Below are 26,960 nucleotides of genomic sequence, written 5' to 3' on the forward strand. Positions count from 1 at the left end.
TCTTATCGTTATCTTTTTTAAAAAAATTTCTGGTAAAATATACATAACATAAAATTTACTGTCTTAACCATTTTCAAGTGTACAATTCAGTGGCGTTAATATAGTCACATTGTTGTGCAACCATCACCACTCGGGCTTGTCTTTCTTAAACACAGAATTTCATGCCTAGGATATGGAAATGGCACTGTAATACATTTGTTAATAAGGCATCATAAATCTTTTTTTTTTTTTTAGAAATAACTTTTTCCATGACCAAATTTATGTATGTATGTATGTATGTATGTATGTATGTATGTATTTGGTTGCGCCGGGTCTTAGCTGCGACAGCCAGGCTCCTTAGCAACTCTTAGTCGCAGCATGCATGTGGGATCTAGTTCCCTGACCAGGGATCTAACCTGGGCCCCCTGCATTGGGAGCGTGAGTCACCAGGGAAGTCCCCCATAAATCTTTTTTTTTCAGAGATAAAATATCTTTCTAAGAGTCTGTACTTCTTTCAGCGCTGTGCATTTGAATTAGCTGAATTATAGTGTAGTGACTTAAAGCCAAACTTATTGGTTTAAATCTTGGCTCTCCCACCAGCTCCCTGTGTGATCTTGGGCAAATTACTTAACCTTTTGTGTTTTAATTTGCACGGCTTAAAAGAGGGGTCATAGTAATAGTATTTTTTTAGAGAGTTGTTGGGATGATTGAATGAGTAAATAGTACCTGGCACATGGTACTTGGGATACAAGTGTTAGGTATTGTTTTTATTACGTGAAATAATGTCTTCGAAGTCTTTTTCCTGCTGGACTGAATGTGCTGGAAGGGCAGAGACTTCACCAGTTTTGCCTACTGTTAACTCAGTTCCTTGCAAATACTTCCAAATGGGCTTAGAGTCCAGCCCCCTCCTTTATTTTTTTTTGCCTTAAATTTTTTTGTTGTTTATTTGCACATGTACTTACTTGAGAAAGGGTTAAGATGGCTGACTACTATTTCATGAACATTTTGAGTTTTATTTTAAAGGTTAGTGTGTTTGGGGAAGGAGATGGTCAGGAAATAATCGACACTTCCCTTTTTAACTTCCGAGGGGAGTGACCCCAGGGAAACACTAGAGCACTTAGTGCCTGCCAGGAATTCCTCTGTTAGGGGCCCTCGGCTTTACCTGGGAAAGTCCCGAGCTCTACAGCGGGAAGGTTGTGCATCTGCCTTTAGGAGACGCTGTTTGTCAGCACTGTCCTAACCCCAGGAAAGGGGAGGAGGCAAGGCGAGTGAGTCAATGATGACATCAGCAATTAGCATAAGTTTCCCAAATCCGCTGACCGACTTTTCACTTGTTCGGCCAGGCAAATTGAGTTCTTTTAACCGCGCAAACGGGAGCTTCCTTGGAACTTGGATTTGGAGCACGAAGAGGATTCTAATTTCTTTAAAGCTCTGTTTTCAGGAAATTTTTCTGAGAACTTTTTACCTCCAGAGGATCAGTGGAATTTGATCTGAAGGTATGTAATTAAGACCTTTTCTCTTCTGGGGTCTCAGGCGCCAGCCTTTTTTTCCCCTTGCTTTACTTCCTGGAAACTTGCAAAATCTCACATTGTCAGCAGTGGCACTGTTTCTGCCTGGATTTACTAGCCGTACCAGGGAAAAAGAAAGCTTAGAAAGCCCCAGGAAGGCTCCAACACAGCCCTTTCCTGGTAGAAATATGCTAGCCCATAAATGGAGACAAAGTCTGGCAGACTTGCCAGAGCTAGAGATCAGAATTTTCAGGAAACTGCAAGACAAATGTACGGTGTTAGAATAAGATGTCTCCAGGAATCCAGTCATACTGTTTCTAGTATCACAGAGCTACTAGAAGGGAAGACCCCATGGATGCTCACATTAACAATGACATTTTTTTTTTCTTTTTCTAACTATAAGAGTAATATATGTTCATTGCATAAAATTTGAGAAACTCAGACAGGAGCCCAGAATAAAATTTATAGTATCTGTAATTATACCACTTATATATAACCACTCTTTGTTATTTTTTTGTTGTTGGTATGTTTGCCTTCCCTTAGAAAGTAGTTTCTTGTTTCTAAATAGTTAAGTGTTGCATAGTGAATATATACCTCAAGTCCTTAAAGAATGAATAATTACATTGAAAAAATTTTATCGATTCATTGCTCCTCTGATTAGAATGAAATTTAGTGTGGAAATACATTTAGTGTGGAAATACTGACTTCGGTAATTTGTCACTTCCTACATTGATTTGAGCAAATGTTGTCTGAAACCACTCTTTCTGGGGTCTGGGATTATGACTTTTCTTTCTGTAAGATAAAGAAAGGCCTGCCCTGGTATAGTTAGCAATGTTACCTTGTTGTCCTTGGGTTGGTAGATACTTCAGAAATGTACCCCTCCACCATCACTTTATTTCTAAAATGTAAAAGTGTTACTTCTGCCATTTGGTGGGAATGACTTAAGAGCTCCAGATGGGAGAAATTGTGCTGTGTCGTCCTCCCTCGTGACTAGCTCCCAATGGGGACATTTTGATTTGGGGGAACTCGGGGTCAATTGAGTTTCAATAGAAGCTCTCTCCAGACCTCCTAAAAGATTAACATGCCAGTGTTGGGGTCACGTTTTCTGGGCTATAGGTTTTTGAAGTGACCTCGCAGTGAATTTCATTTTTCAGCATTTCTAGAAAAGTCTAAGGCCTGGAACACAGGAGGCTGGAACTGGGGGAGGGCCTGGGAAGTTGGGGTGCCGTGTTGTCCTCACTCTCTAAGCTGCGGCCCCCAAATCCTTATCTCTTTCAGGCTGGCCATGACATCGCAGGGCCAAAGTTTGAATTCCACTTTAGATGATAACTGTCAAGTGAACTTCCGAGGGACGCTTCTGACTATTGATTCGTACCTGGGGGATCAAGATGTGGAGCGCCTGAAGTTTCTCTGCCGAGACTCCATCGCCTCCAAGAACCTGGAGAAATGCGGCTCAGCCTTGGATATCTTTGATTACCTGATGGCAGAGGAGCGGCTGAGTGAGGAAGACCCCTCCTTCCTCGCGGAGCTCCTCTACATCATCAAGCAGAGGGTCCTGCTTCGGCACCTGCGCTACACCAAGGAACAGGTGGAGCACTGGCTGCCTGGCCGCCGGAAGGTCTCTCTGTTCAGGTGATCGACACGGCAGGGCCACTGGGCTTTGAAAAGAGGCTGGGATTAATGATGAATTAATTTTTAAGATTGTTTTTTTTTTTACCCCCCCCCCCCCCATCTACCTCCTTGGATGGTATGGTGATTCTAAAGCAGGAGATTTCTTAACTTCGGGTGCTAATGAGAAGGGAGGCTGGGAGGTCAGCAAAGTTTCAAAACCCAGCCCCGTGCCTGGTGGTGGCTTCCCTTTGTTTTGCTTCTCGCTGAGGAAGGAGGCCCTGCTCCGTGTGCAGCAGGGCCAGCGCCTTCCTCTTTGCCAGCCTCCATGCTCTCAGCCTCCTGCCTCCTGTGAGTCCCTGGTGTGTCAGCATATACCTAGCCATTTGAGAAGAGAGAAATGAATACTTGGACCCAAATGAGCAAAATAAAAAAGGAGATGTGTCTTTGGGGTAGGGAGGGACATCATTTATGCCACGTCCAGTTTGTCCAGTTTTGGGGTGAAACGCAGACAGGTAAAATATAGGCATTTTGCCCAAAGAGGTAGAATAAAGGCAACAGACCTTAAGCAACGCTGTTTTAAACGATCCACTAACGTAGTATCTACATCGAACAGCCTCACGAAGTGGAGCCTTCGTAATACTATTTTACGGCCTGGACGGTTAGAATCCTTCAGGCCTTAACACTTGAACTGGTTCCTACAACCTGAGCTGCCCTTGGGTCAGTGAGGGAATTCTGGAGATAATTTTTTCCACTCTGCTGGTTAGACAGCTGAGGAATGGTCTCAGGCATGCAGGGCTGTGAATGAAGTATTCAGTTTTTCTTCTCTCTTTTTTTTTGGCTGTGCCACACGGCATGTGGGATCTTAGTTCCCCAACCAGGGATCGAACCCGCGCCCAACCACTGGACCGCCAGGGAAGTCCCCATATTCAGTTCTTCTAATTGTCGACTGTATGACTCTCCAGAAGTCGGGATAGTTTCCTTTCTTTTTCAACAGTGAACTTTATACTCACTGGCATTCGGTCCTCCCTGATGAGGGCCTATAAAGTAAGCCTGATTTCTAGAATGGAGTCCGGAGGAGGGCAGGCATGCCAAAATGGTGTTTTACGCCTTCTTAGTGGAATTTGAAACAGCACTGGACTTGGAATCAGAAGGCCTGCTCCTACTGCGTACTGTGTTGCTGTCGTTTAATAGGTCACTTTGAAGCTCAAAGTTTCTGTTTTTAAATCTATAAAATGGGATTAATAATTGTTTACTCACAGGGTTGTGGTCGTTCAAATGAGAGATAACATACGATAAAAGCACTCAATTTCCTGCCCATCCTCTGCAAGTGCGAGGCTTTAATTTGTCTCTTGGGTGTGTGTCTTAGAAACCTGCTCTACGAACTGTCAGAAGACATCAGCTCAGAGAACTTAAAGAGCATGATCTTCCTTCTGAGGGAGTCGATTCCAAAAGTCCAGATGGTGAGTGGGCCCTATAGGATGGGGTCTTTGTGAACATTGCCGTAGTCAGTGTTTGGGAAGACGCTAGAAAGGGATTTCAGGAGGGCTCATTTTTTTTGCAGGAGACAGTATCAGACAAGGGTTAGTAACATTGCCTTTTGATGGGCCTGGAGTCTAGTCCTAGACTAACTCCTGGATGTGGGGCAAGTGATTGAATGTTTCTGAGCCTCTATTTTCTAATGTGTCATATTATAGACAATTATACTACTTCCTTCCAGGACTGTTAAGAGGATTAGATGAAATAATGTACATAAACTATTAGCTGGGGCCTGTATTTTGCACATACTAACCATGCAGTAAATGATTGCTATTGGCATCCACTGTGTTTTATGATATAGAAATGTGCAGGGCGCCACAAAGAAATGAGGAGGTGGTAGCTAATGGCAGAGTGGGAATTAGTTGTTCCTCACCTCCATTAGCTGAGGTTTTTGAGGGAGCCGTGTCCTTTTCAGTGGACGTTGCAGTGTCTCCCATGTAGGGTTTTGTGAAAATCAAATGAGACAGATGTTTGAGGATGTGCTTTCTAAAGGGCTATACAAGTGCTTGGAACTAACAGTAATGTTTTTAATATTAACATAATGCTGTCGGCTGATATTCTTGCTAGATTGGTCACAATTAAGGGCAGGAAAGTAGCTGCACATCTCTCTTCCAGGCCTCAAAACTTTATATTTTTTCTTTTGATTCTCATAACAGCTTGTGACAAGCAAGTTAGTTAATTTGGGAAGGGGCCAATTTTCAAATTTTACCCTATAACATTAATTTTGTTATTCGACTGCTATCTTTATTAGGTTTTAAGTTATATAATGTTTGATAACACCAAAGAAGGCATGTAACATGTATGGAAGTTATAAATGTAGAACTAAGTGAACAGCCATGGATCCCCTGTCCAACTTACAGATGAGCACATCACCAATGCAAAGAGCCTACATGTGTAGCCCTCCCATATCACATTCTCCCCAGACTAACTGATATTATTGACAAATAAATTCTTTTTGAAAGAAAAATCACTGGGGAGTAGGAAGCTGTTTTACATGTGGTAGGTCTTATGAGGACCATGTTTAATAATTCATTAAACATGTTTCCTGGTGTCAGACCTGTAGGTTAATTAACCTGCAGGTTAATTTTCTGTTTTGGTTGCAATCTTTGAGTCCTTTTTTTCTCCTTTTCAGAGCCCTCAGGGATTTTAGCCTCTTGCGTCTTTCCATTGGTTCTCTCTCCAGGCTCCTTTATCATAAGGATTGGCTGTGGGACCCTTGGGAATGGGGACTGAGTCTTACTTATCATTATAGCCCCAAAACAATGCAGAATTACAAAATGGTGCTCTGAGTGAAAGCATGAATGAATGGGATGATGCAATCTCGAGTTTATGTTGGTGCAAAGTGGGTACGTACTCAAATGACAACATTTTGCTTTAAATGTAGAATTTCTCAACATCAGAAGAGATTCTTGTAGTTTGAAAAACCCTCCAGGATATTCGGATAAAATTATCTCCCAGCTTTGGGCATCCTCTCATAATTTTTCCAGTCTCTGGGTTTATAAATAAAAAGAGACCACTTTCTATTGTTACACCTATTGTCATGCACAGAAGTCCTTACTCCCCACAATGAGGTGGAGGATGAGAAGGGCATTTGATATGCTCAACACTGAGCAATGATTTCCCACTAAGAAAAGCTGGGGAATGTATTTCTTCCTCTGGGCCTTTCCACAGGTCCTAGACCTCTGCTTAAAGGCATCTGTGGCTTCAGAAACATTTTCATTGTTCAGGATCATTCCAAACATTTCTCCCTCCTGCTAAGTTAGCTTTTAAGTCATCAAAGGCCCGTGCCCAAGTAGCCAAATGATTTTATGCTTTTCTCCGTACAACGGTAAATTAGAAGTTACTGTGTTTAGCTGTGGCATAAAACTGTGGAATTTCCTGGACAAGTTCATGAAAACTGCACTTCCTTCTTGGATTCCAAATGATCTCACTGTATTCTGAAGGAGATCTAACTATTCACGCCAGAATTGAGGCTGAGTTACACACCTGATAATCCAGGTTGATCTCTATTGGGCTTTGTGATAAGGCCAGCCTTCTCAAGTGCGTAAAGGACAAACTCTAAGCAACCCAGATGTGTTTCCATACCAGGGCTTAATGGGACTGCATTATCTGCAATTGCAATTGCAAAAGACTTTATCACAGAAATAAATTCTTTACCAGCCAGTGGAGGAGGGCCTGAATACCTCTCAGCCAAAAAAAGGAAGAATTGTGAATTCACGTGGTCTCTCTGGATGAACAGAAACGACCTTTGCAGGGTGTTCTAGGTTTCCTCTTTGACAGCTTTCACACAAACTTAGAGCAAACTTAGCTGCCTTCACACATCCTGAGTGACCCAAACAACTGTCAGGATATCCGTTCTCAATGTAGCAATCAACATAGAACGTTAGATGTAAAGGAAACCACACCCAAACCTATCTTTTTAACAAAGATGCCGAGCAAGAGAGTTTCAGAATTTCTGCTAATATTTGCCAGGGTGGTGTTCTTAAACTAATGTGCAGACTCCATTTATATTGTGGGTGTTCGTGTGTGTGTGTTGTGTGTGTGTGTGTGTGTGTGTGTGTGTGTATGGAGGGTGTCATTTACTCAACATCTAATACACTTTGTACAAAGTATAATGGATTTCCATCATTGCTTCTGGAAGCATGTTTTATCCCCTTTTCTTCCTCCTGGTAGGATGAAGTCAAGATAGGAGTTTCTGTTTTGAGCTTCAGCGGGAGCTCATTTGCACATAAACCGACTGTAGAACCTTGTTCGGGGATTCCCTCTGACCCCTTTGCCCAGCTGATCAGCTCTGGATGAATCTTCCTTTACCCCCTCCTCCCTCCTACTTTATTTCCTGGGCAGGTTGTTGGTGTGCTGGCGCTGCAGATGAGGACACACACATTTCTTTGCCTTTTTGGTTCTCCTATGTGTCTCTGGAATGTCTTGAAAATTTATAATCTCTTTTTTGATCAGATTAGGACAGAACTCAGTTAAGACTTTGTAACTCTGGCCTTTCCCTTGGCTGTTGGCATTTTGAGTACCTTGTTTGAAAACACACATTTCGTGCACATACACACACTCACACACACACACACACTCTTCCATTAACCCTTTTTCATCCTTCTGTTACTGCTCTATCTTCTTTCCCTTTACTGCCAGACTTTTTTTTTTAAATTTTATTTACTTGTCTTTATTTTATTTATTTAATTAAATTAATTAATTAATTAATTAATTAATTTATGGCTGCGTTGGACCCTCGTTGCTGCGCAGGCTTTCTCTGGTTGTGGTGAGCGGGGGCTAGTCTTCGTTGCAGTGCGTGGGCTTCTCATTGCGGTGGCTTCTTTTGTTGCGGAGCACGGGCTCTAGGCGCGTGGGCTTCAGTAGTTATGGCATGTGGGCTCAGTAGTTGTGGCTCGCAGGCTCTAGAGCGCAGGCTCAGTAGTTGTGATGCACGGGCTTAGCTGCTCCGCGGCATGTGGGATCTTCCCGGACCAGGGCTCGAACCCGTGTCCCCTGCGTTGGCAGGCGGATTCTTAACCACTGCGCCACCAGGGAAGTCCTACCGCCAGACTTCTTGAAAGAATAGTCCACACACGCTCTCTCTCCACTGACACGACTCTCAGTCACACTCCAACGCATTCCAAGATGGCTTCAGCCTCCTTCCCTCCCACGAAACTATTCTTGCCGAAACTACCACGAGCCTGCACAACCAGATTTTTAGTTTCTCATTTTCCCTACCTGATTTTCTTTGCTTGGAAGGCCCTTTGGCATGTCGGATGTGAAGGCGTGGTGATCCTTCGAGATGCGATTCACGTTATCACCTCCCACGTGCAGCTTGTGTGGCGCCTGCTCTGTGGAGCAGGTGAGTCGTGCAGAAACGAGGGGCATCACCATTTGAAGTCGTCTTCGACTCTTCCTTCCTTTCTTCACCCACTCCAATTGACCTCCCAGCTCACCAAATGATACCTCAGAAAAGTCACTCAAATCCAGAGCCTCCTCTGCGTTTCCACCACTAGCTTTAGACCAGGCAGTGTTGATCTCTTCACCGGAGCATTTAATCTTCCTGCTGATATTTTCTCTCTAGCCCACTTCCTCCTCCAACCTATCCCCAAGACTTCTATTTAAAAACAAACCTGTTCATGTCACTGTTCTCCTTAAAAATTCCTGCTGGAACCCCTTCATCCATGGGATACTTGCCCAAACCCCTCGGTGTTCCTTCATGGCCTGATACCAGCCTGCTGTTCCAGCTGTGGCCTAGCTTTCACTCGGAGTTTGTACTCAGGCCTCCTCCTCAACATTCCTGACTTTTCAACTGGCCAGCATGTCTGGAGACTCCCCGGCCCCCTGTTCCCATCCTGCTGATGCTTATGTATGCAGTTAGCGAGTGTTTAGCTGTTCACTTTCTGATTAGTTATTTTATTTATTTATTTTTTGGCCGCTCTGCGCAGCATGTGGGATCTTAGTTCCTCGAACAGGGATCGAACCCGTGCCCCCTGCAGTGGAAGCATGGGGGTCTTAACCACTGGACCTCCAGGGAAGTCCCTCTGATTAGTTATTCTTTTCTGTGGGCTCTAACACAATTTTATTCATATATATATTTTCATAACCAGATTAATACATTGGTTGAGAAGTCCTTATCACTGAAAAGATTATGGTGCCTTCCACCTCATATGTAATTCAATATTAAAATAATACTAACCAATTTGCAATTTTTCCCAGGAGTGCTTAAGATATTTTTTTCTTTTAAAATACCAAATATAAAATTCTTCCAAAACATTTTCTTCTCTTTTCTTTGGTACCCCTGTTTTGCTGCTGCCCTAATCTTTTATATCATTTACAGCTGAGAGTTAGAGGCAGTATTGCTCAATGGTTAATGAGACAGACTTTGGCATCAGGCTGCCAGGACTCAAATACCAGCTCTGCCACTTATTGGCTCTGTGACCTTGGACGACTTACTGAACCTCTCTGTGCCTCAGTTATTTCATCTTTAAAATGGGGATATAATAGCATCTGCTCATCGGATTGTTTTTGAGTAGTTAGTGAGTGATGTGTGTTTGGTATCTGGTATTAATATAGATTGTATAGAGATTTTCAATATCTATAATGCCTCTTCCCCCCTACTATTGAAGTCTTCCTGCATGGACTCTCCACCTAATTTATTACTGCAATGGGTAATCAGTAGGCAAGTAAATGTGACTCCATTGATTCTCTTGCAGACCTCTCTAAGTTTCCTGGCATATCTGGAGAAACAAGATAAAATAGATGAAGATAATCTGACATTACTGGAGGATCTCTGCAAAAAAATTGTACCTAATCTTATGAGAAAGATAGACAAATATAAAAGAGAGAAAGGTAACTAGCTTATGCTTGCTTGCTTGCTCGAATCAGACCATGGGAATTCTTAAACCAATTGGCAATGTATGATGTTTACTTATCACTCTGATAATATTCTTTTGAAATCTCCCCATTTGTTCATTCAACACATGTTTATTGAATGCATACTTTGTACTAGGCACAGTTTTAGAAGTTGGAGCTACAGCAAGGTATAGGGCAAAGCTTCTACCTTCTTGGAGCTTATATTCTAGTGAGGGAAAGTGGTTTTAGACAAATGTCTTCGTCTGATTCTTACATGGAAGTGATTGTAAAAGAAATTGTTTTGAATGAAATAACATCAAAAAGAAGGAGGCAGGATGGCACAGGAATTAAGAGTGGGATCCATGGAGTCAGATTGCCAGCACTCCACTTATTAATGGTGCAGTGGCCCTTTCCTCAGCTGTTCTATGTCTCACTTTTCCCATCTTTAAAGTGGGGCTAATTGTAGTACCTACTTCATAATTTTTTTGAGGATTGAATGAGGTAATTCCTATAAAATGCATGTCTGGTATAGAGTAAGCATTCAATACACATTCCTATGAATACTTTTGTTAGAGGGGAAAGTCATGAAAACTTTCATATTCTCATAAAGTACTATCAGAGAAGAATATTCTTTCTTTCTCTTTTGTTTTTAATCAGGCTTGTAATGGTAGTATTGCCGTGGTATTACATAGAAGTAGCTGCATAGGGCAGAAATCAAATTTGGCTGCCTTACCATGTGTCAATATGCTGAATATTTGTGGTTTATTGAGTCCATTTCTCCACTATTAAACAAAAGCTAAAAGTATTGTATTCATGAAGCTTGTATGCCACACCCATATTTTAGTTCAGAGACTCAAGATAGTGTGCAAATTTATCTGGTTGAAAACAAAACTAGCCAAAAGGAAACTTCTCTCTAAGAATTGTATTAACACAAAATGAGTCAAGGAACAAAACGTACTGTTGTTAATTTGATAAAATCTCAAACAACAACCAAATCAATGGATAATTTAATGTATACTTTAAGTAAAAATTATGAAGAATAAAAACAGCTCTTCTAACCGTCAAGTCATCAAGTGAGAAATAAAAACAGGGAGTTGATATTGAAAGTATATTTGAAATCCTCACTTGAACTCTGAATGCTGAGATTTTTTTTTTTTTTCTGATCACATCATCGTTTTCCTGTAATGCAGTACTCCACACAGAGTAAACATAGGGCAGGTGGCCAGATTATTTGACTATTTGGACTCTGGAGAAGGCTCTCTAGTTTCTATGCAGTAAATGTTTACATTTGCCTCAGTGAGTCTTGAGGACTGAGCTTTATTATCAGAAGAATTCTTTTTTTTTTGATTTACAATATTGTATTAGTTTCAGGTGTACAACAAAGTGATTCAGTTACACACACACGCACATTCTTTTCAGATTCTTTTCAATTATAGGTTATTACAAGATATTGAATATAGTTCCCTGTCAAAAGAATTCTAATTTTGATTTTTCTTTTCTATAATCTACATGCTGTATGATCATTTTTCGGATGTTGAAAGAAAAAACTTGTTTTCCTTTACTAATACTCACAACAACATTCTGGAACACTTCTGACCCCAGGGGTGTGAGTTTTTCCACACCAAGCGATTCTCCAACTCTGCAGACACCAACTGGGTGTCCTGTGTTTTAATTCAGTTCTGACACTCATCAGTTTTCGCATATCCCACAGGTTAAAGGTTCAGTCCCCCAAGACTCCCCCCACCACTTCAGTCACCAATCTCAGGTCGTGGGTCCCCAGATTACCCACAGCTTCTGTTCAACTTGGTTGCAAACCAGGGGTTCCCATGACCCCTTCCTCAGGTTTGATAATTTGCTAGAACTGTTCACAGAACTTAGGAAAATAGTTTACTTACTAGGTTACTGATTTATTACAAAAGTATACAACTCAGGAACAGCCAAGTGGAAGAGATGCATAGGGCAAGGCGTGGGGGAAGGAGCATGGAAGTTCCATGCCCCCTCCAGGTGGATCACTCTCCCAACACCTCCACTTGTTCTCCAACCCAGAAGCTCTCTGAACCCCCTCAGTTAGGGTGTTTTTTTTTTTTTTTGGCCACACTGCACGGCAGCGGGATCCCAATTCCCTGACCAGGGATGGAACCCACGCCCCCCCTGCAGTGGAAGTGCAGAGTCTTAACCACTGGACCTCCAGGGAAGTCCCTCAGTTAGGGTTTTTAATGGAGGCTTTGTTACGTAGGCATGATTGATTAAATCATTGGCCATTGTAATTAATTCAACCTCTAGCCCCTGTCCCCTTTCCAGAGTTCTGGGAGTAAAGCTGAAAGTTCCAACCCTCTGATCATTTGATTGGGTCCCCTGGCAACCAGCCCCCATCCTGAGGCTATCAGGATGTCCCCAACCACCAGTCATGTCATTAGCATACAAAAAGACACTTAATCACTTAAGAGAGTGTAGGGTTTTAGGAACTGTGTGCCAGGAAAAGGGGCAGAGACCACATGGATATTTATTATTATATCATAGGTCTCAGTATTTTAATATTGACTTTCTACAGTCCTCTGAGAGTTTGGGCTTAATTCTGCCATTTAGGATGAAGGACTAAAGGACTGAAAAGATAGTAGGTATGCAGATTTTAGGCTTCTGTAAGTGAGGTGAGTGGAAAGACTAAGCCCACTGTATCTGATTAGGACACAAGCTCTGTTTAAGGACCACCTGGATATCTTTCTGAGTTTTCCTGAGCCTTGGTGTTTGTTTTAATATTTTAAATTCATTATTAAAAATAATGTATAATAATTATAATAAAATTAAATAGAAATTCAAATAATGACAACAATACAGAGTGTAGGAGGTAAAGTCTCTCTCTTCTTTTTCTTCCACAGCTAGTCCATTCCCCAGAGGTAACCCCGGTTTGGAGTATATTTTTGTAGCTTTTCTTCTATATAGAGATAAGTGCATGTGTGTATGCATGTATGGATAGATAGATACCTATAATTCATATTTAGCTAAGATCATGCTAATCATATTCCGTAACTTGCTTTTTCCCACCTAATATATCTGGCATTTTCCCATGTATATAACACAGATATAGCTTATTTTTTTTAATGGTTCCATAGAGACATATTTTTTGTATATAACATATGTATTTAATCAACACTTTTAAATGGTTTTTCTTTTCCTTTCCTTCCCTTCCTACCTTCTTTTGCTTCTTTCTTTCGTTTTCTTTTTGCTATTACAGTCTGAGTTCTGGTTTTATTTCTTGAGGTAATGCCTTTGTAATCTTTATTTGCTAGTACAGTCTGAGTTCTGGTTTTATTTCTTGAGGTAGTGCTTTTGTAATCTTTATTTGGCAGTTACCTGACACATTGAGCACCATAAGTTCTGAAATGGTATTTAGTAAAGTATATAGTAATTTTAAGGAACTAATTAAATTACAAAAGTAATAGAAATAGTAAGGAACCAAATATCATAATACAAGGAATGAAAATATAATGATAAAAATAATTTATAAATTCACATTTTTTCTGGGTATATACATGTAGGCCTCTTTAAGCAAATGCCACTACAAATCTACAGGTCCCTATAACATAATTTCTTATGATGATGGGTTATTTCGGATTGCCACTAGTCAGAGGTGATTTTTTTGTTTTTCTATCTGATTCTCTTCCCAGCCTCCCAGGCAGGGGCACCTCCTGTAACCAAGGAAACTGAGTCATTGCATCAAGGAGAGAAAGAACTATTTTCCCACTCGGACATTAACCAATTGCTTGGAGCCTTGCCGGTAGGTTCATTGGTGTGTTGGTAAATGTGTAACCACCAGCTTCACTGCAAATGAGAGAGAGAGAGAGAGAGAGAGAGAGAGAGAATGATTTGTAGCATTTGGTGTAAATATTCCTACCATGGCTGATTTCAAGTTACCAACTTGATATTAACTGTATTGCAGAATTTCTGAAAATCTAATGATTGGCTCTCACTAGCTGGTTAGAGCTGACTCCAGTACACCACTGGGTTGCTTTGAAATGGTTTTGTTCTTATCTGTGGGATTCGATCACGGCTGGCTTCATGGGCATACAGCCTGTACAATTGCACAGGGCCCATACTTTTTGAACGCTCAGCTGTCATTATTTTGAAATTCTTGATAATGTGTGAACAAGGGGCCTCACAGTTTTACTTTGCACTGGGTCCCAGAGGGCAAGAACTGGGTTCCTGTAGTACCCAGCAAAGGTAGGGTAGGTAGAGGGGGAAACATTGGGAGAATTTGCAATCCATTCTTCACAACATCATCATGGTCCTTGGAAGACACATGACATTCTTCCCTGGGATTTATGTTTATTCCCATCTTGCTTGGCAGTTCTATTTTGCTGACATCTGTCAGCATCGATGAAGTTACGTTGTCCCTGGAATTTTTTGTTTTTGGTTTTGTTTTGTAATTGTGGTAAAATACACATAACATAAAATTTACCATCTTAACCATACAAAAAATTTTTTTTAAGTTGTTGTAAAATACAAATAACATAAAATGTACCATGTTTGCCATTTTTAAGTGTACAGTTTAATATTGTTAAGTACAGTCACATTGTTGTATAAACAATTTCCAGAGCTCATTTCATCTTGAAAACTGAAACTATATCCGTTAAACACTAACTCCCCATTCCCCCTCCCACCAGCCCCTGGCAGACACCATTTTACTTCCTGTCTCTATGAATTTGACTCTTCTGGGTGCCTCATATAAGTGGAATCATACAGTATTTGTCTTTTTGTGACTGGCTTATTTCACTTAGCATAATGTCCTCAAGGTTCATCCATGTCAGAATTTTCTTCATTTTTAAGGCTCAGTAATATTCCATTGTGTGTATATACCACATCTTGTTTATCCATTCATCCATGGATGGACATTTGAATGACTTCTATCTTTTGGCTATTGTGAATAATACTGCTTATGAACATGGGTGTACAAATATCTCTTTGAGACTCTGCTTTCAATTCTTTTGGGGTATACCCAGAAGTGGAATTGCTGGATCATGTATCATTCTATATTTCTTTTCTTTTTTCTTTTTTTTTTTTTGGCAGTGCCTCGGAGCTTGAGGGATCTTAGTTCCCCGACCAGGGTTTGAACCTGGGCCTGGGCAGTGAAAGTGCTAAGTCCTAACCACTGGACTGCCAGGGAATTCCCTATATTTCATTTTTTGAGAAACCACCATACTGTTTTCCATAGCAGCTGCATCATTTTGCATTTTCACAAACAAGGCACAAGGGTTCTCCACACCCTTGCTAACACTTGTTATTTTCTTGGTTTTTGATAGTAGCCAACCTAATGGGTGTGAGGTGGTATTTCATTGTAGTTTTGACTTGCATTTCCCTAATGATTAGTGATGTTGATCTTTTCATGTGCTTGTTGGCTATTTGTATATCTTCTTTGAAGAAATGTTTATTCAAGTCCTTTGCCCATTTTTTAATTGGGTTGTTTTGGAAGTTTTTTATTTTTATTTATTTTTATTTTTTTAAACATCTTTATTGGAGTATAATTGCTTTACAATGTTGTGCTAGTTTCTGCTGTACAACAAAGTGAATCAGCTATATGTATACATATATCTCCATATACCCTCCCTCTTGCATCTCCCTCCCACCCTGGAAGTTTCATTTTTTAATTCTTAAAAAATTCTTTCATAGCTTCTTTACTGTTTTCATGCTGTCATATTTTTACAGTTATAATTATTATTTAAAAATTTGGAAGTATGTTTAATCTTATAGAAAAGTTGAAAAAAATGTGAATAATACAAAATTTGTTTACCCAGATTCACCTACCTGTCGTGACTTTTGTCCCATTTGCTTTGTCATTTGTGTGCTCTCTCTTTATCTATTTGTATACGCACACACATAATTTTTTCTGAACTTTTTAAGAGTAACTTGCATACATCATGGCTCTTTACCCCTAAATACTTCAGTGTATATTTCATAATAATAAGGATATTGTTTTACAGATTATAGTACAGTTAAATTAAATTATACAGTAGTTTCACCAAGTCAGTTGTCCATATTTCAATTTTATCTATTAACCCAATAATATCTTTTACAGGTTTTATAGCTTTTTTCCCTCCAGTACATAATTCAGTCTAGGATCATATATTGTATTTAGTTGTCATGTCTCTTTAGTCTCCTTAAATCTTTTCATTTCCACAACTTTCTTCCTCTTTTATGACATGGACACTTTTGAAGAATATAGTCACCACCACCACCACCTTTTATTAAAAAAATAGAATTTTCCTCTTTGTGTGTGTGCATGCGTGCGTGTGTGTGTGTGTGTGTGTGTGTGTGTGTGTGTGGTGTTACCTCATGATTAGATTCAAGCTATCTATTCTGGCCAGAATATTACATCAATGATACCATATCTTTCTCAGGGCATCCCATCTGCAGGCATGTGGTGTTCATTGGCTCCCTATTCATGATTTAAATTTTGATTATTTGGTCCAGATGTTGTCTGATTTCTTCACTATATAGTTAATTTTATGTAGTTACTATTTTTTCCCTTGAAATGAATTAAAATGTCACCTTAGATTGAGCATCCATTGATGATTCTTGCATGATTGAAAAGCAATGATTTTCAAACTCCAGTATTCTCTCCACATTTGTGTTACTCCTCAGCATTTTACTATAAGCAGGAGCCTTCTTTTCTCCCTCAAAAGTTGTTTTGCCTACTCAGCTTAATTCCGTCCCTCACCCACATTTTTACCTGGTTTTGTGCTCAGAGACTGATTTGCAAGTGGAAAACACACGTGGGCGCACACACACGCGCACGCACACACGCACACAGGACTTTCCCCTTTGCCTCCTAGAACCTGAGTAGTTTCTAAGGCGTGTGGCTCAGCCTTAACCTCTGAAGTGCTGCTGTTTTGTTGCTGTTGGGTGATTCTGGTCATGGCCAGATGAAGATGGAGAATAGCCGTGGTGGTGCTGCGAGTGCAGGAGGCTTTGGAGGGCAGCACCTCACATTACACCCATGCACATAGACTCTCAGGGTTGGAAGGTGTCTTAAAAGTTATCTAGGCCACCAGTCTCTCTCCGTGAAGTGACAGATAAACTAAAACTTGGTAAATTATCTCATGTTTCATATGTACCTGAAAGGTTTTCTTATATAAAAGAGTACTGCCAACAATTGCATTTAATGAGAAGAAACTATTAAAAAAAAATCAATAAACAGTCTATAACAGGAATAGAAAAGGGTTTTATTTGATCCAAACTGAGGACTATAGCCTGGAAGACAGTTTCTCAGATAACTCTGAGGAACTGTTCCAGAGAAGCATGGTTTTCAGCAGTTTTATGTCTTGTCAGAGCAAAGAACATCAAAAAAGTCAGGGAAACGTTCCTTGAAGATTTCAAAAAGAAAACCAAAAACAGATCAGCACGTACACAGCGAGTCGGTATGGCCTTGGCACCTAAGTCGGTACGGTCTTATCATCAAAGGAGGACCAGCGTTGGTGCCCCAGGAAGGGAGGCGTTTAATCTTTTTAACTATGGACATTTTTTACTTCTGGTCAGTGCACCCTTTTCTTTAATAATTAAAGCAGATGTACAGTGTATGCTTGATAGGCCACAAACAGGCTGTTTTAGTTAGCATAAAATTCAAGTTAACTCATGTATAAGCCAGGATGACTTCCCTGTTCCTCAATATGTGAAAATTTCTTTTATCAAAACTGTATTTCACTCCAATAAAGATGTTAAAAAAAAAAAAGATCCACCCTCTTAACAAGTGTCAAGTGTACAATACACTGTTAACTACAGTCACCATGTTGTACATTAGATCTCCAGAACTTATTCATCCCGTATAGCTAAGCTTTGTACACTTTGACCAATATCTCTCCACTTTTTCACCTGCACCGCTCCACCCCACCAAACCTCTGACAACCCCATTCTACCCTGTGAGTTCAACTAGTTTAGATTCCACATGTAAGTGAGATGATACATTTTTTTCTTTCTGTGTCTGGATTATTTCACTTGGCCTAACATCCGCCAGGTTCATCCACGTTTTTGCAAATGGCAGGATTTCCGTCTTTCTTGGGGCTGAATGATATTCCTTTGTACAAATATATACTCCATTTTTTTGTCCATTCATCTGTCGATGGACAGTTAGGTTGTAAAACAAAACAAAACAAAACAAAACTGTATTTCAAGCAGCATCCCCTAATTTGTTTAAAAACCAAATCAATATTTCTTAGTGTGTCCTAGCCTTTTCTTAAAGACATGCATGCCCTCTAACGAGGAGACATAACAACAGCTGCTTTTTAAGGCCTTACTGGACGCATCTGGAAAACACTGGAAAGAATACCAAGTGTGGCCAGGCAATGGGTCATTCATTCATTCCTCTCTGACACAGCTACTTGGGAGGTATCAACAGGGGATGCAACATTCTCAGACAAAGAGAGCCAGACAGACCCTAAAGCTTATTCCTAGTCCTTTCTCTGGCTGATTTTAACAGCACAAGGGAAGAGACAAACCAAAGAAACCTGGGGCCTGGAGATGCCTGGGCTGAGCCCACTGCTGTATCTGTGATGCCCTTAATTCCAGAAAATTCACTCAGCTGCTTTCAAAACCAACTGTGCAAACCCAGAAAACAGCCTGCCTGGCCCTTGGATGCTGTTGAGGAGGACTCTGGTGCAGAAGAAAGGGAAATGTTCTCGCAAAAAGAAAGGCAGGAAGTCTTCTGGAAAGTGAAACTAAACTTCTTTGCCTTTGTTCCCTCAGAGCCGGGAACAGCCGCACTTCAGAGATTACGGCTGAGCCACACCCCTTAGAAACGACTCGCATTTCTCACAGGCAGCTAGGGAGTGAGGCAGTGCAGCTCCGGTCTGGCTCGAAGAGAAATCACCCTCCTGCAGCCAGAAGCCTGGTGGGCTCCACGAGGGAGGCGCCCCCGGTGACTTGGGGGTGACTTGCCTGTCACGCCAAACAGATGTCCTGGTACTTCCCACCACACAGCCAGTGGCAGAGTCAGTCCTTCCCCAAAACATCGTGGCCACGTCCCCTCTGGGGCTTTCAGCTGCAGGCTAAGGGCTGGGGGTGGTGGGAGTGGAGTGGATGCAGAAAACACAAAGGCCCTAAACTGTGCTTCAATTTTGTATTTAATTTTATAAAACTAAAAGGAAAAACTATTGAGTACACTCAGAGAAGTCTGCATTGCATCGCTGCCCTGCTTTTCCTCCCCCCATAGATTACCATTTTTATTAGTTTTTTGATTTATCCCATTGAAAAAAAACCCACTCGTATCTCTCCTTTATTATACAAGAGGAAGCCCACTAAATACCAATCTCCACATTACTTCTTTCATGTCACAGTATCTCCTGGGGAGATGGTCTTCCGCCTTCTAACACACTGTGTGACGAACCGGTCGTTCTTTCGACCACTCCCTGTTGGTCAACATTAGGGTTATTTCCAGTCTTCAGTTATTCCAAATAATGCTGCAGTGAATAAGTATCTTTGGGTATGTGTCATATACTTTTGCGGCTGTGTCTTTGTGAACCTTCCTGTTTGCTCTGCTCTTTTCTTGTTACCTGCTAGTGACTTTTTCTATGGCTGGGGATCAGGTATTTTTTCTTCTCTGAATCAAGCCTAGATTTTCAGCCCTTACCCTAAGTGTGTGAATTTCCTGCAATTCATGAATTTCCTCTTGCCTCGGCAGGAGGTGTCCTGGCAAGATGAGCATGCACAGAGAAATGGTAGGTGTTTCTAATACACTTTTTTTTTTTTTTTTGCCGCGCTGCGTGGCTTGCAGGATCTTAGTTCCCTGACCAGGGATTGAATCTGGGTTCCCCCGCAGTGAAAGTGCCGAGTCCTAACCACTGGACGGCCAGGGAATTCCCTCTAATACACTTTTTATAACTTGGATCAGTACGGCAGTAATAGATATATTTGATACATACCAAGCAATTTGGGGTGACTTGGGAGAAGGCTTACAAATGAGTGGAGGATTCAGTTTTTATTCTAATTCAGGGCAAGCCACTGAATGCGTGGATTATACCAGGCTTTTCCATGGGGGCGGATGGCGAGGGCTGGGTGGTTTCTGCTTGGAAAGCCTAGCCTACCAGCATCTGGGGAATGCAGTGGTGGTCTCCCTCCACCCTTCAGAATGAGGTCACCCTCTGTGGGGAGGGACGGAGCCCTTGGTGGGCAGAAGTCCTCTGCCAGCAGCATCATCAGGAACAGAACGTTGACTCTGTAGAATAGTATTGGCTCCAGATGCTGCTTGTATTTTTCAGAGGGAAAGAGGCGGTCAGAGGGAGGGACTTGGCAACAGTGTGTTTAATGCTCTGAATCCTTGCCCAGAAACCATGACCTTGAAAAACCACTGGGCTAAACTGCTTACAAACAATCAGGGTTCTGGTGTTCTCTCTGTGATGTGTCCATGCCTCATTTCTTTTTTTCCTGGAAATGTAAACTTCAGAGTCCAGTACATCCCACTTTCCTAGGGACTTTTGTCTTTCTGCCTATCTGGGAGGCTGCATGATATGATGTGGATGAGAATTATTGTTACTGAGCTCTTGTCATGTGCCAGCCACTGTTCTAAGAGCTTTCTAGGACTTATCTCCTTTAATAATCCAGTCACCTGGAGGTAGGTACCACTGTTATTCCCACTTAATGATGAGGAAACTGAGACCCAAGAGGTCTGGTGCTTTGCTGAACGTCACGCAGCTAGAATGGGGTGCAGCTGGGATTTGAAACTGACGGTCTGATTCCAGAGCACACCCTCTGAGGACCTGGTTCTAACCCCTTGCAGCTACAAGAGCTCAGGCAATGGTTTCACTTCTCTGAAAAACAAGCACGTTTCCTTCCGTGCTGCAGTTCTGCCGTTTCAAAGTTGAGACCTGTCTTTGCTGGAGAGTTACCTTCTCCCACGTTGAGGGGGAATTTACAGGTGCGCAGGAGGACTGCAGCGGGGGTCCCATTTGGTAGGTTCTCTGGTCTGGAGGATCCTGGACTTGCTCAGCCTGAGCTGAGTGCCCAGGACTGACCCTTAACCATGGTTAATAGCTAACTCAGGCCTCACAGACGAGGGCAGAGCTTCCGGATTCTACTGAAAACTTGCCAGGCGTGTGTGGGAGAAGAAAAGCTTCAAGTCACATTTTCCCTTTACTGTCATCTGACAACTCATCTTTGGCTTCCTCTCTCTACGAAGGATTCTTATCCGGAGGAACCAGGGAGTTTGCAGGTGCACTTCAAAGCAGTGCAGTCCGCAGCCAATGCCAAAGCCATGACTAAATTGATCCCAGGGCTGTGGTGATTTTTGCTCTGCCCAAATTGGGTCGCTGGGCCTTTTCCACCCCCCCCCCCCTGCCCCCTCTTTCTTTTTGGTGTCTGCCCAGCCTCTCTCTATCCAGTGACAGATAAATGTTGACTCAACCCAAGCAAACTTTTAACCAGAAACACTTGAGCTGATTCCAACCCATCCTCTGTAAGGAAATCTAAGTGTTTGGGGGAAGATATTTGAAGAGTCTGAGTACTTGTCTTTCTAGGTGACAGAGCAACCCCGGTCTCCGTGGAGATGTTGGGAGCATCTGTTGACACTCTAACTTCTGAAACCAGCACAAAGGTTTGCACTGTTTCCTCAGGTCTTCTCCAACTAGGGTCCAGCCCTTAATGACCCTGTGGGCTCAGATTTTTGTTTCTATCTTGGTTCTTCTTCCTGTCTCTGTGTGATTGTCTCTGTTCTTTCCACCTTTTTCTGTAATAATCAGAAGTGTGTTGACCTTTGGCTATGGAGGTGATGTTATCGCCCTTTCAGTCATGCATATCCTTTGAAATATGCAGAGGGGGAATTTCTTTTTCATCGACTGAAGCCGCTTCTTTTCTGCTTGGGTCAAAGCTGTACCATGTTTTCAGGAGATCATTTTAGCCACAGAGAGGCCCTGCTGAAGCCAACTCAGCTAATTTGTAATCAAATGCTATTTACAATAATCTTCAAAAACAATTGCACATGTTTTAAAATTCACACTGTAATCTCTACAAAAGAGATTTCTCTGTTTTTGGAGGAATCAGATCACTCCAGAATCCTACCATTTTAAAAAACAAATTACCATTTTATATTTTTGTTGTCTTGTTAGATCCTTACCTATGCCTTCTTCACTTTGCTAATCCAACAAGAAAGATGCTTTTGCATAAACCCTGGGTTTGCCAAAGTTAAAAATACATATTTTATTATTTAACACTGCGAATTCACATTCTGCAGTCAAGACAGGTGGAGTTTGAATTTTAATGAGGAATTCCTGGCATTCTACCTTGGAATTAATCGTTAATTCCAGATCAGGACCAGGGTCTTGAGAACTCTCTGCCTTTGGTACTGATAAATGCAGTGGCTGGTTAGAAACATTAAACCTTTAAAATGAGGATTCCCTAATAAGTGGTTCCTGTCTCTTCTTCTTTCAAGGAGACAGCTGTGTACAGGATGGATCGGAAGCACAGAGGGCTTTGTGTTGTTGTCAATAACCACAGTTTTACCTCACTGTCAGAAAGACCAGGGACCAATAAAGATGCTGGTAAGAGAGTCTGGAAGCGCATGAAATGCAAGTTAGAAATCTTAAAATCACTTTTTATTTTCACATTTTCTTTCTGTAGTTTTTATCTTCCATGTAAATATAAGGATGATATCAGAAATGTTTCTAAGCTTCCTGTACATTCCTGGGGTCTTAGTCCATCCGATGGCGTCTAATACCATTAGATGCCTTTTAAACAGCAAACATTTATTTCTCACAGTTCTGGAGACTGGGAAGTCCAAGATCAAGGCTCTGGCATTTCGGTATCTGGTGAGAGCCCACTTCCCAGATGGCCGTCTTCTCTCTGTGACCTTACTCAGCGGCCAGGGCAAGATTGCCCTTTGGGGTCTTCTTAATGGGCTCCACCCTCATGACCTAAGCACCTCCCAAAGGCTCCGCTTCCTAATACCCTCACCTTGGGGGTTGAGAGGGAACACAGACTTTCAGACCATAGCTCCTGGGGTCACCAACCTGCTTAAGGAGTGACCAGAGTCCCTGACCATTTACGACTCTGGTTGGGAGAGAGCACCTGGGTCAGATGAGACAACCTGGTTAGAGTTGTGCCTCCACCACTAACCAGGTTTGTGATCGTGTGGGAGATTCACGGGGCCTCAGCTTCCTCCTCTGTGAAATAGGATAAAATTCTGGCCTCTGCTGACTCACAGGGTCATTGTGATAGCACTGTGGCTACTATAAAAAGGCAGGTTAATTGTAAAATTTTATTGTTATGAAAGTAGAAAAAACGTCCAAAGCTTCAGCCTATTTGCTATGCAGATTTTTATAACTACTAGCATTGTTTCACCCCTTCGTTTTCGTTTTGTTTCCCTCCATTTCCCTATTTCCCCTTTCTCTCCTTTTTCACAGAGTGCCTGAAGCGTGTGTTTCAGTGGCTTGGGTTCAGCGTGCATATTTATGTCAATGTGACTAAAGGCCACCTAGAGGAGGTTCTGCAGCAATTTCAGACTCATCCAGGCCATGCTGATGGAGACTGCTTTGTGTTCTGTGTTCTGACCCATGGGAAATTTGGAGCTGTCTACTCTTCTGATGGGGAGCTCATTCCCATCCGGCAGATCATGTCTCACTTCACAGCTCAGCAGTGTCCTGCTCTGGCTCACAAACCCAAACTCTTTTTCATCCAGGCCTGTCAAGGTGAAGAAATACAACCTTCCGTATCCATTGAAGCAGATGCAGTAAATCCCGAGCACGTGCCCCCTTCCCTTCAGGACAGTGTTCCCGTTGAGGCGGATTTCCTTCTTGGCCTGGCCACTGTCCCCGGCTACGTGTCCTTTCGGCACATGGAGGAAGGTAGCTGGTATATCCAATCTCTGTATAATCATCTGAAGGACTTGGTCCCAAGGTGAGAGTTTTGAGTTGTTCCATTCACCTACCTGTTCATTCATTCATCTATCCACCTACCTGTTCATCCATCGATCCACCCACCCATGCATCCATCCATGCGTCCATTCATCCATCCATCCACCCATCCAACACACCTGTATTGAGCACTGGCACGTAACTGGAAAGGAAGATACAGAATTGAAAAAAAGACACAGTCCCTGTCCTCAAGTTGCTCACAATCTGGAAAGACAGACAAGTATATGGGGAAGATCATTCCCTATGGTAAATATACATTGTAAAGCATTATGGGAACATATAGAACTAGTACCTCACCCAGATTTGGAGGATCAGGGGAAGCTTCTAGAGATGCCAAATAGATGTTAGGTGAATAATCAGGGGGAAAGACATTCTGGGGAGAGGGAACAGCATCAGTATAGGCAGGGAGGCTTTTATTTGTTCCTTCATTTATTTATTATCAATCACTTATATTTACTGAATGCCCATGTGCTGCCTTTGGCATTATAATACCCTTGGTTTCCTGCCACTGCTCTGACAACTTTCCTTCTGTCTCTGTCACATGCTGTTTACCTGGTACAATGGAAATGGGCCTTCACCAAGGTTCTGCCCCAGCCCCTCTTCTTTGCTCTCTCTCTATAGCCCCTTTTGGCAGCTTTAGCTATACCTGGAGGCCACTGGCAACTCCATGAAAACATCTCCCAAATTGCCATCTCTGAGTTTCTGAAAGGCAGAGATGTTTCATTTAACCTTATATCCTCAGCATCCGACACAGTACCTGATACATTGTTGAGGTTGATAAGTATTTGCTGGACCAGTGAATGCCAGGTTGAGTCAACTTCATTCTTTGGGTCAGTCCTATGAATTTCTCACAGCCTGCCAGACATCCCACCTCTCTGTTGCCTTTGGACCTCACATTCAATATGCACAGTCCTGAATTCATCTTCTTAGCCCTCTCCAGGGGCTCCTACTCCTGAATCCCCATTTCTAGGAATGGTTCCAATTCTGGGAATTCAGGATTGGGAACCAGGATGGGAGCCTTGAGTCACCTTAGCTTTTCCTTCTTTACCAACCTCTCCATCAAAGACCAATTCCTATGGCATCAGGGAAAATGCACTATTTATCAAGGGCCTGCTACGTGCCTACTGTACTGGGTACTGAGCTGGGGGCTCGGGGTATCGTTGTGAACAAGAGAGACAAAATCTCTTCTCCATGGGACTTACCGCTCAGTGACAGGAAGACAGATAATAAAAATGTAAGTAAATGAATATTTGAATTAGTGAGATAATTTTGGGAAGTAATACCTGCTATGAAAAGCAAAACAGGATAATGATATAGAGTGTGGAGCAGGGAGCTACTTGAGAAGGCTTCCTGGTAGAGGCGATATTTCAAGACTGAATGATGAGTCAGCCACAGGGAGATCTGGGGAAAGAGAGAACAGCTAGTGTGATGCAGGATGCAGGTGCTGAGAACCAGTCATGAAGGCATGATTCAAACTTGAGTTCTGTCTCCAGAGCCTATGCTTTGCTTCCAGTGATATGTATTGCCCACCCCCAGAACATTCTGGTAAATGTACATAAGCCCTGGATCAAATGCTGCCTCCTCTATGGAGTCTTCTCTTCTTCTCCCAGCCAGAGGCACTGTCTTCTCCTCAGAATTTGCAGGGGAACTTTGACCTACTTTTCATGCGGTGTTGATCACATTCTGCCTTGTATTATGGAGTTTGTCTCTGTGCTATCCTTGGTACATGTTTCATGTCTGTATTCTAAGTGTTTAAGTTCAGGAATTGTGTCATATTTGCCCTTTATCCCTCCCAAAACCTAGAATAGAGAGGGTATTATTAATAGTAGGCTCTCTCTCTATATATATCTATCACCTCCTATTCTATCTATCTATCTATCTACCTATCTATCTACCTACCTACCTACCAGCTTGAAGGAAGAACACAGAAAAATAATTATATGCAAAATGTCTTTGTGGACTAAGTGCATTAAAATGCAAGGTGTGATTATTATGATGTTCTTAAATACTGACTGTAGAATTGAAAAATTTTATATAATTTAGCATTTCTTTTTTAATTTCAGAAAAAATGTTTCTTTATATTTGGCAAACTTCCAGTTAGAATCTTGGCATGCTAGACTGGGAAGAAGCCACATATTTTAGAATCTGTTTTCTAAGACCTGGTATGTGATTTCTATCTCCTGGTTGAAAATATATTTTCTTTTCTGCCTGCAGACAGGAAGATATCTTATCCATTCTCACCGCTGTCAACGATGATGTGAGTCGACAAGCGGACAAACGCGGAAAAAAAAAACAGATGCCGCAGCCTGCTTTCACACTACGTAAAAAAGTAGTATTCCCTGTGCCACAGGAAGAACTTTTACTATAGTAGAAAGTTTTGATCGACGCTTAAACTTGAAAGGACCCTTTGGGCATCGCTTCCAACCTCCCACCCGTCATAGAAATCAGTGACAGGTCGTGAGCTGTCTTCAATCTGTCATTCTAGTAGAAGAACATACCCTATTTTCTGACACAACAAAATCTGTGTTTTTTTGTTGTAGTTTTTTTTGGATAAGTCTAAATGGTAGAAAACTTTCTTTATTGGAGCCTTGGACTGTAGCCTTGAATTTAGTTGGGCACCCAGAGAAAAAAGTGATTAGCCTCGGTTTGTGCATCTGTGAAGTAAAAGGTGGGACCGGGTATATTTTAAGGTTCCTTTTAGCTCAGAACCACTGTTCGTGGCCTTGACTGAGCTTAGATTTCCCTTCTATATATGCTCACCCCTTGTTATAATTCTGTATCCCCTCTGCATGGTCTTGTTTTGGACACTGGATGATGATGAGATCATGGTTCAATGACCCTCTCCCTGTTCTCCCCTAAAATTTGATCTATGCCACACCCATTTCCTGCTTTAGTGTAAGGAAGGTGTTTCTAGAAGCAGGCAATGTTTCTCCTGGGCCGGGAACAGGGTTGGCTCTCGGAAGATGACAGCTCAGCGTGAAGACAGACACATTCAGCTGCTCTGGGAGCACAGACTTTACAACCTTGTATTAAATTCCATGTTGGTCAGGACCTTTCAGACGTCGCTGACAGAGCACCCACCTCACACCAACTAAAGCAA

The 26,960-nt window shown here is 41.9% G+C and overlaps 2 protein-coding genes across 6 annotated transcripts in view; both read left to right on the plus strand.

The window, feature by feature from the left end:
• CFLAR (CASP8 and FADD like apoptosis regulator) overlaps nt 1-1,383 on the plus strand; it is a 62,662-nt gene extending 61,279 nt beyond the window's left edge. Inside the window, exon 11 of the mRNA XM_036857581.1 lies at nt 1,323-1,383. Within this exon, the coding sequence (XP_036713476.1) occupies nt 1,323-1,341 (19 nt within the window). The 3' untranslated portion in view covers nt 1,342-1,383. The remainder of the gene's footprint in view (nt 1-1,322) is intronic.
• CASP10 (caspase 10) lies at nt 1,325-26,960 on the plus strand. 5 transcript variants are annotated; one of them, XM_036857597.1, is made up of 10 exons: nt 1,325-1,475; nt 2,766-3,119; nt 4,465-4,558; nt 9,833-9,968; nt 13,637-13,746; nt 19,639-19,675; nt 21,470-21,546; nt 22,381-22,489; nt 23,351-23,843; nt 26,075-26,960. In XM_036857597.1, the coding sequence occupies exons 2-10, from the start codon at nt 2,773-2,775 to the stop codon at nt 26,226-26,228; spliced, it is 1,557 nt and encodes a 518-aa protein (XP_036713492.1). In that variant the 5' UTR covers nt 1,325-1,475; nt 2,766-2,772; the 3' UTR covers nt 26,229-26,960. The 5 variants fall into 5 exon arrangements, with proteins under 5 accessions (XP_036713492.1, XP_036713489.1, XP_036713490.1 ...); XM_036857594.1 differs by lacking the exon at nt 1,325-1,475 and adding an exon at nt 12,848-12,865 and having other exon boundaries at nt 2,770-3,119; nt 19,636-19,675; nt 26,075-26,243; XM_036857595.1 differs by lacking the exon at nt 1,325-1,475 and adding an exon at nt 12,848-12,865 and having other exon boundaries at nt 2,770-3,119; nt 26,075-26,243.

Source organism: Balaenoptera musculus, chromosome 7 (genome assembly GCF_009873245.2).
Source record: "Balaenoptera musculus isolate JJ_BM4_2016_0621 chromosome 7, mBalMus1.pri.v3, whole genome shotgun sequence".
NCBI lineage: Eukaryota > Metazoa > Chordata > Mammalia > Artiodactyla > Balaenopteridae > Balaenoptera > Balaenoptera musculus.

What these genes read in the sequence shown, in the direction of transcription:
- CASP10 (XM_036857594.1), top strand. Translation starts at nt 2,773, where the DNA reads ATGACATCGCAGGGCCAAAGTTTGAATTCCACTTTAGATGATAACTGT. An exon ending in AATTGCTTGGAGCCTTGCCG is followed by an intron (nt 13,747 to 19,635) that starts GTAGGTTCATTG and finishes CTCTTGCCTCGG; the next exon opens with CAGGAGGTGTCCTGGCAAGA. An exon ending in AGGGACCAATAAAGATGCTG is followed by an intron (nt 22,490 to 23,350) that starts GTAAGAGAGTCT and finishes CCTTTTTCACAG; the next exon opens with AGTGCCTGAAGCGTGTGTTT.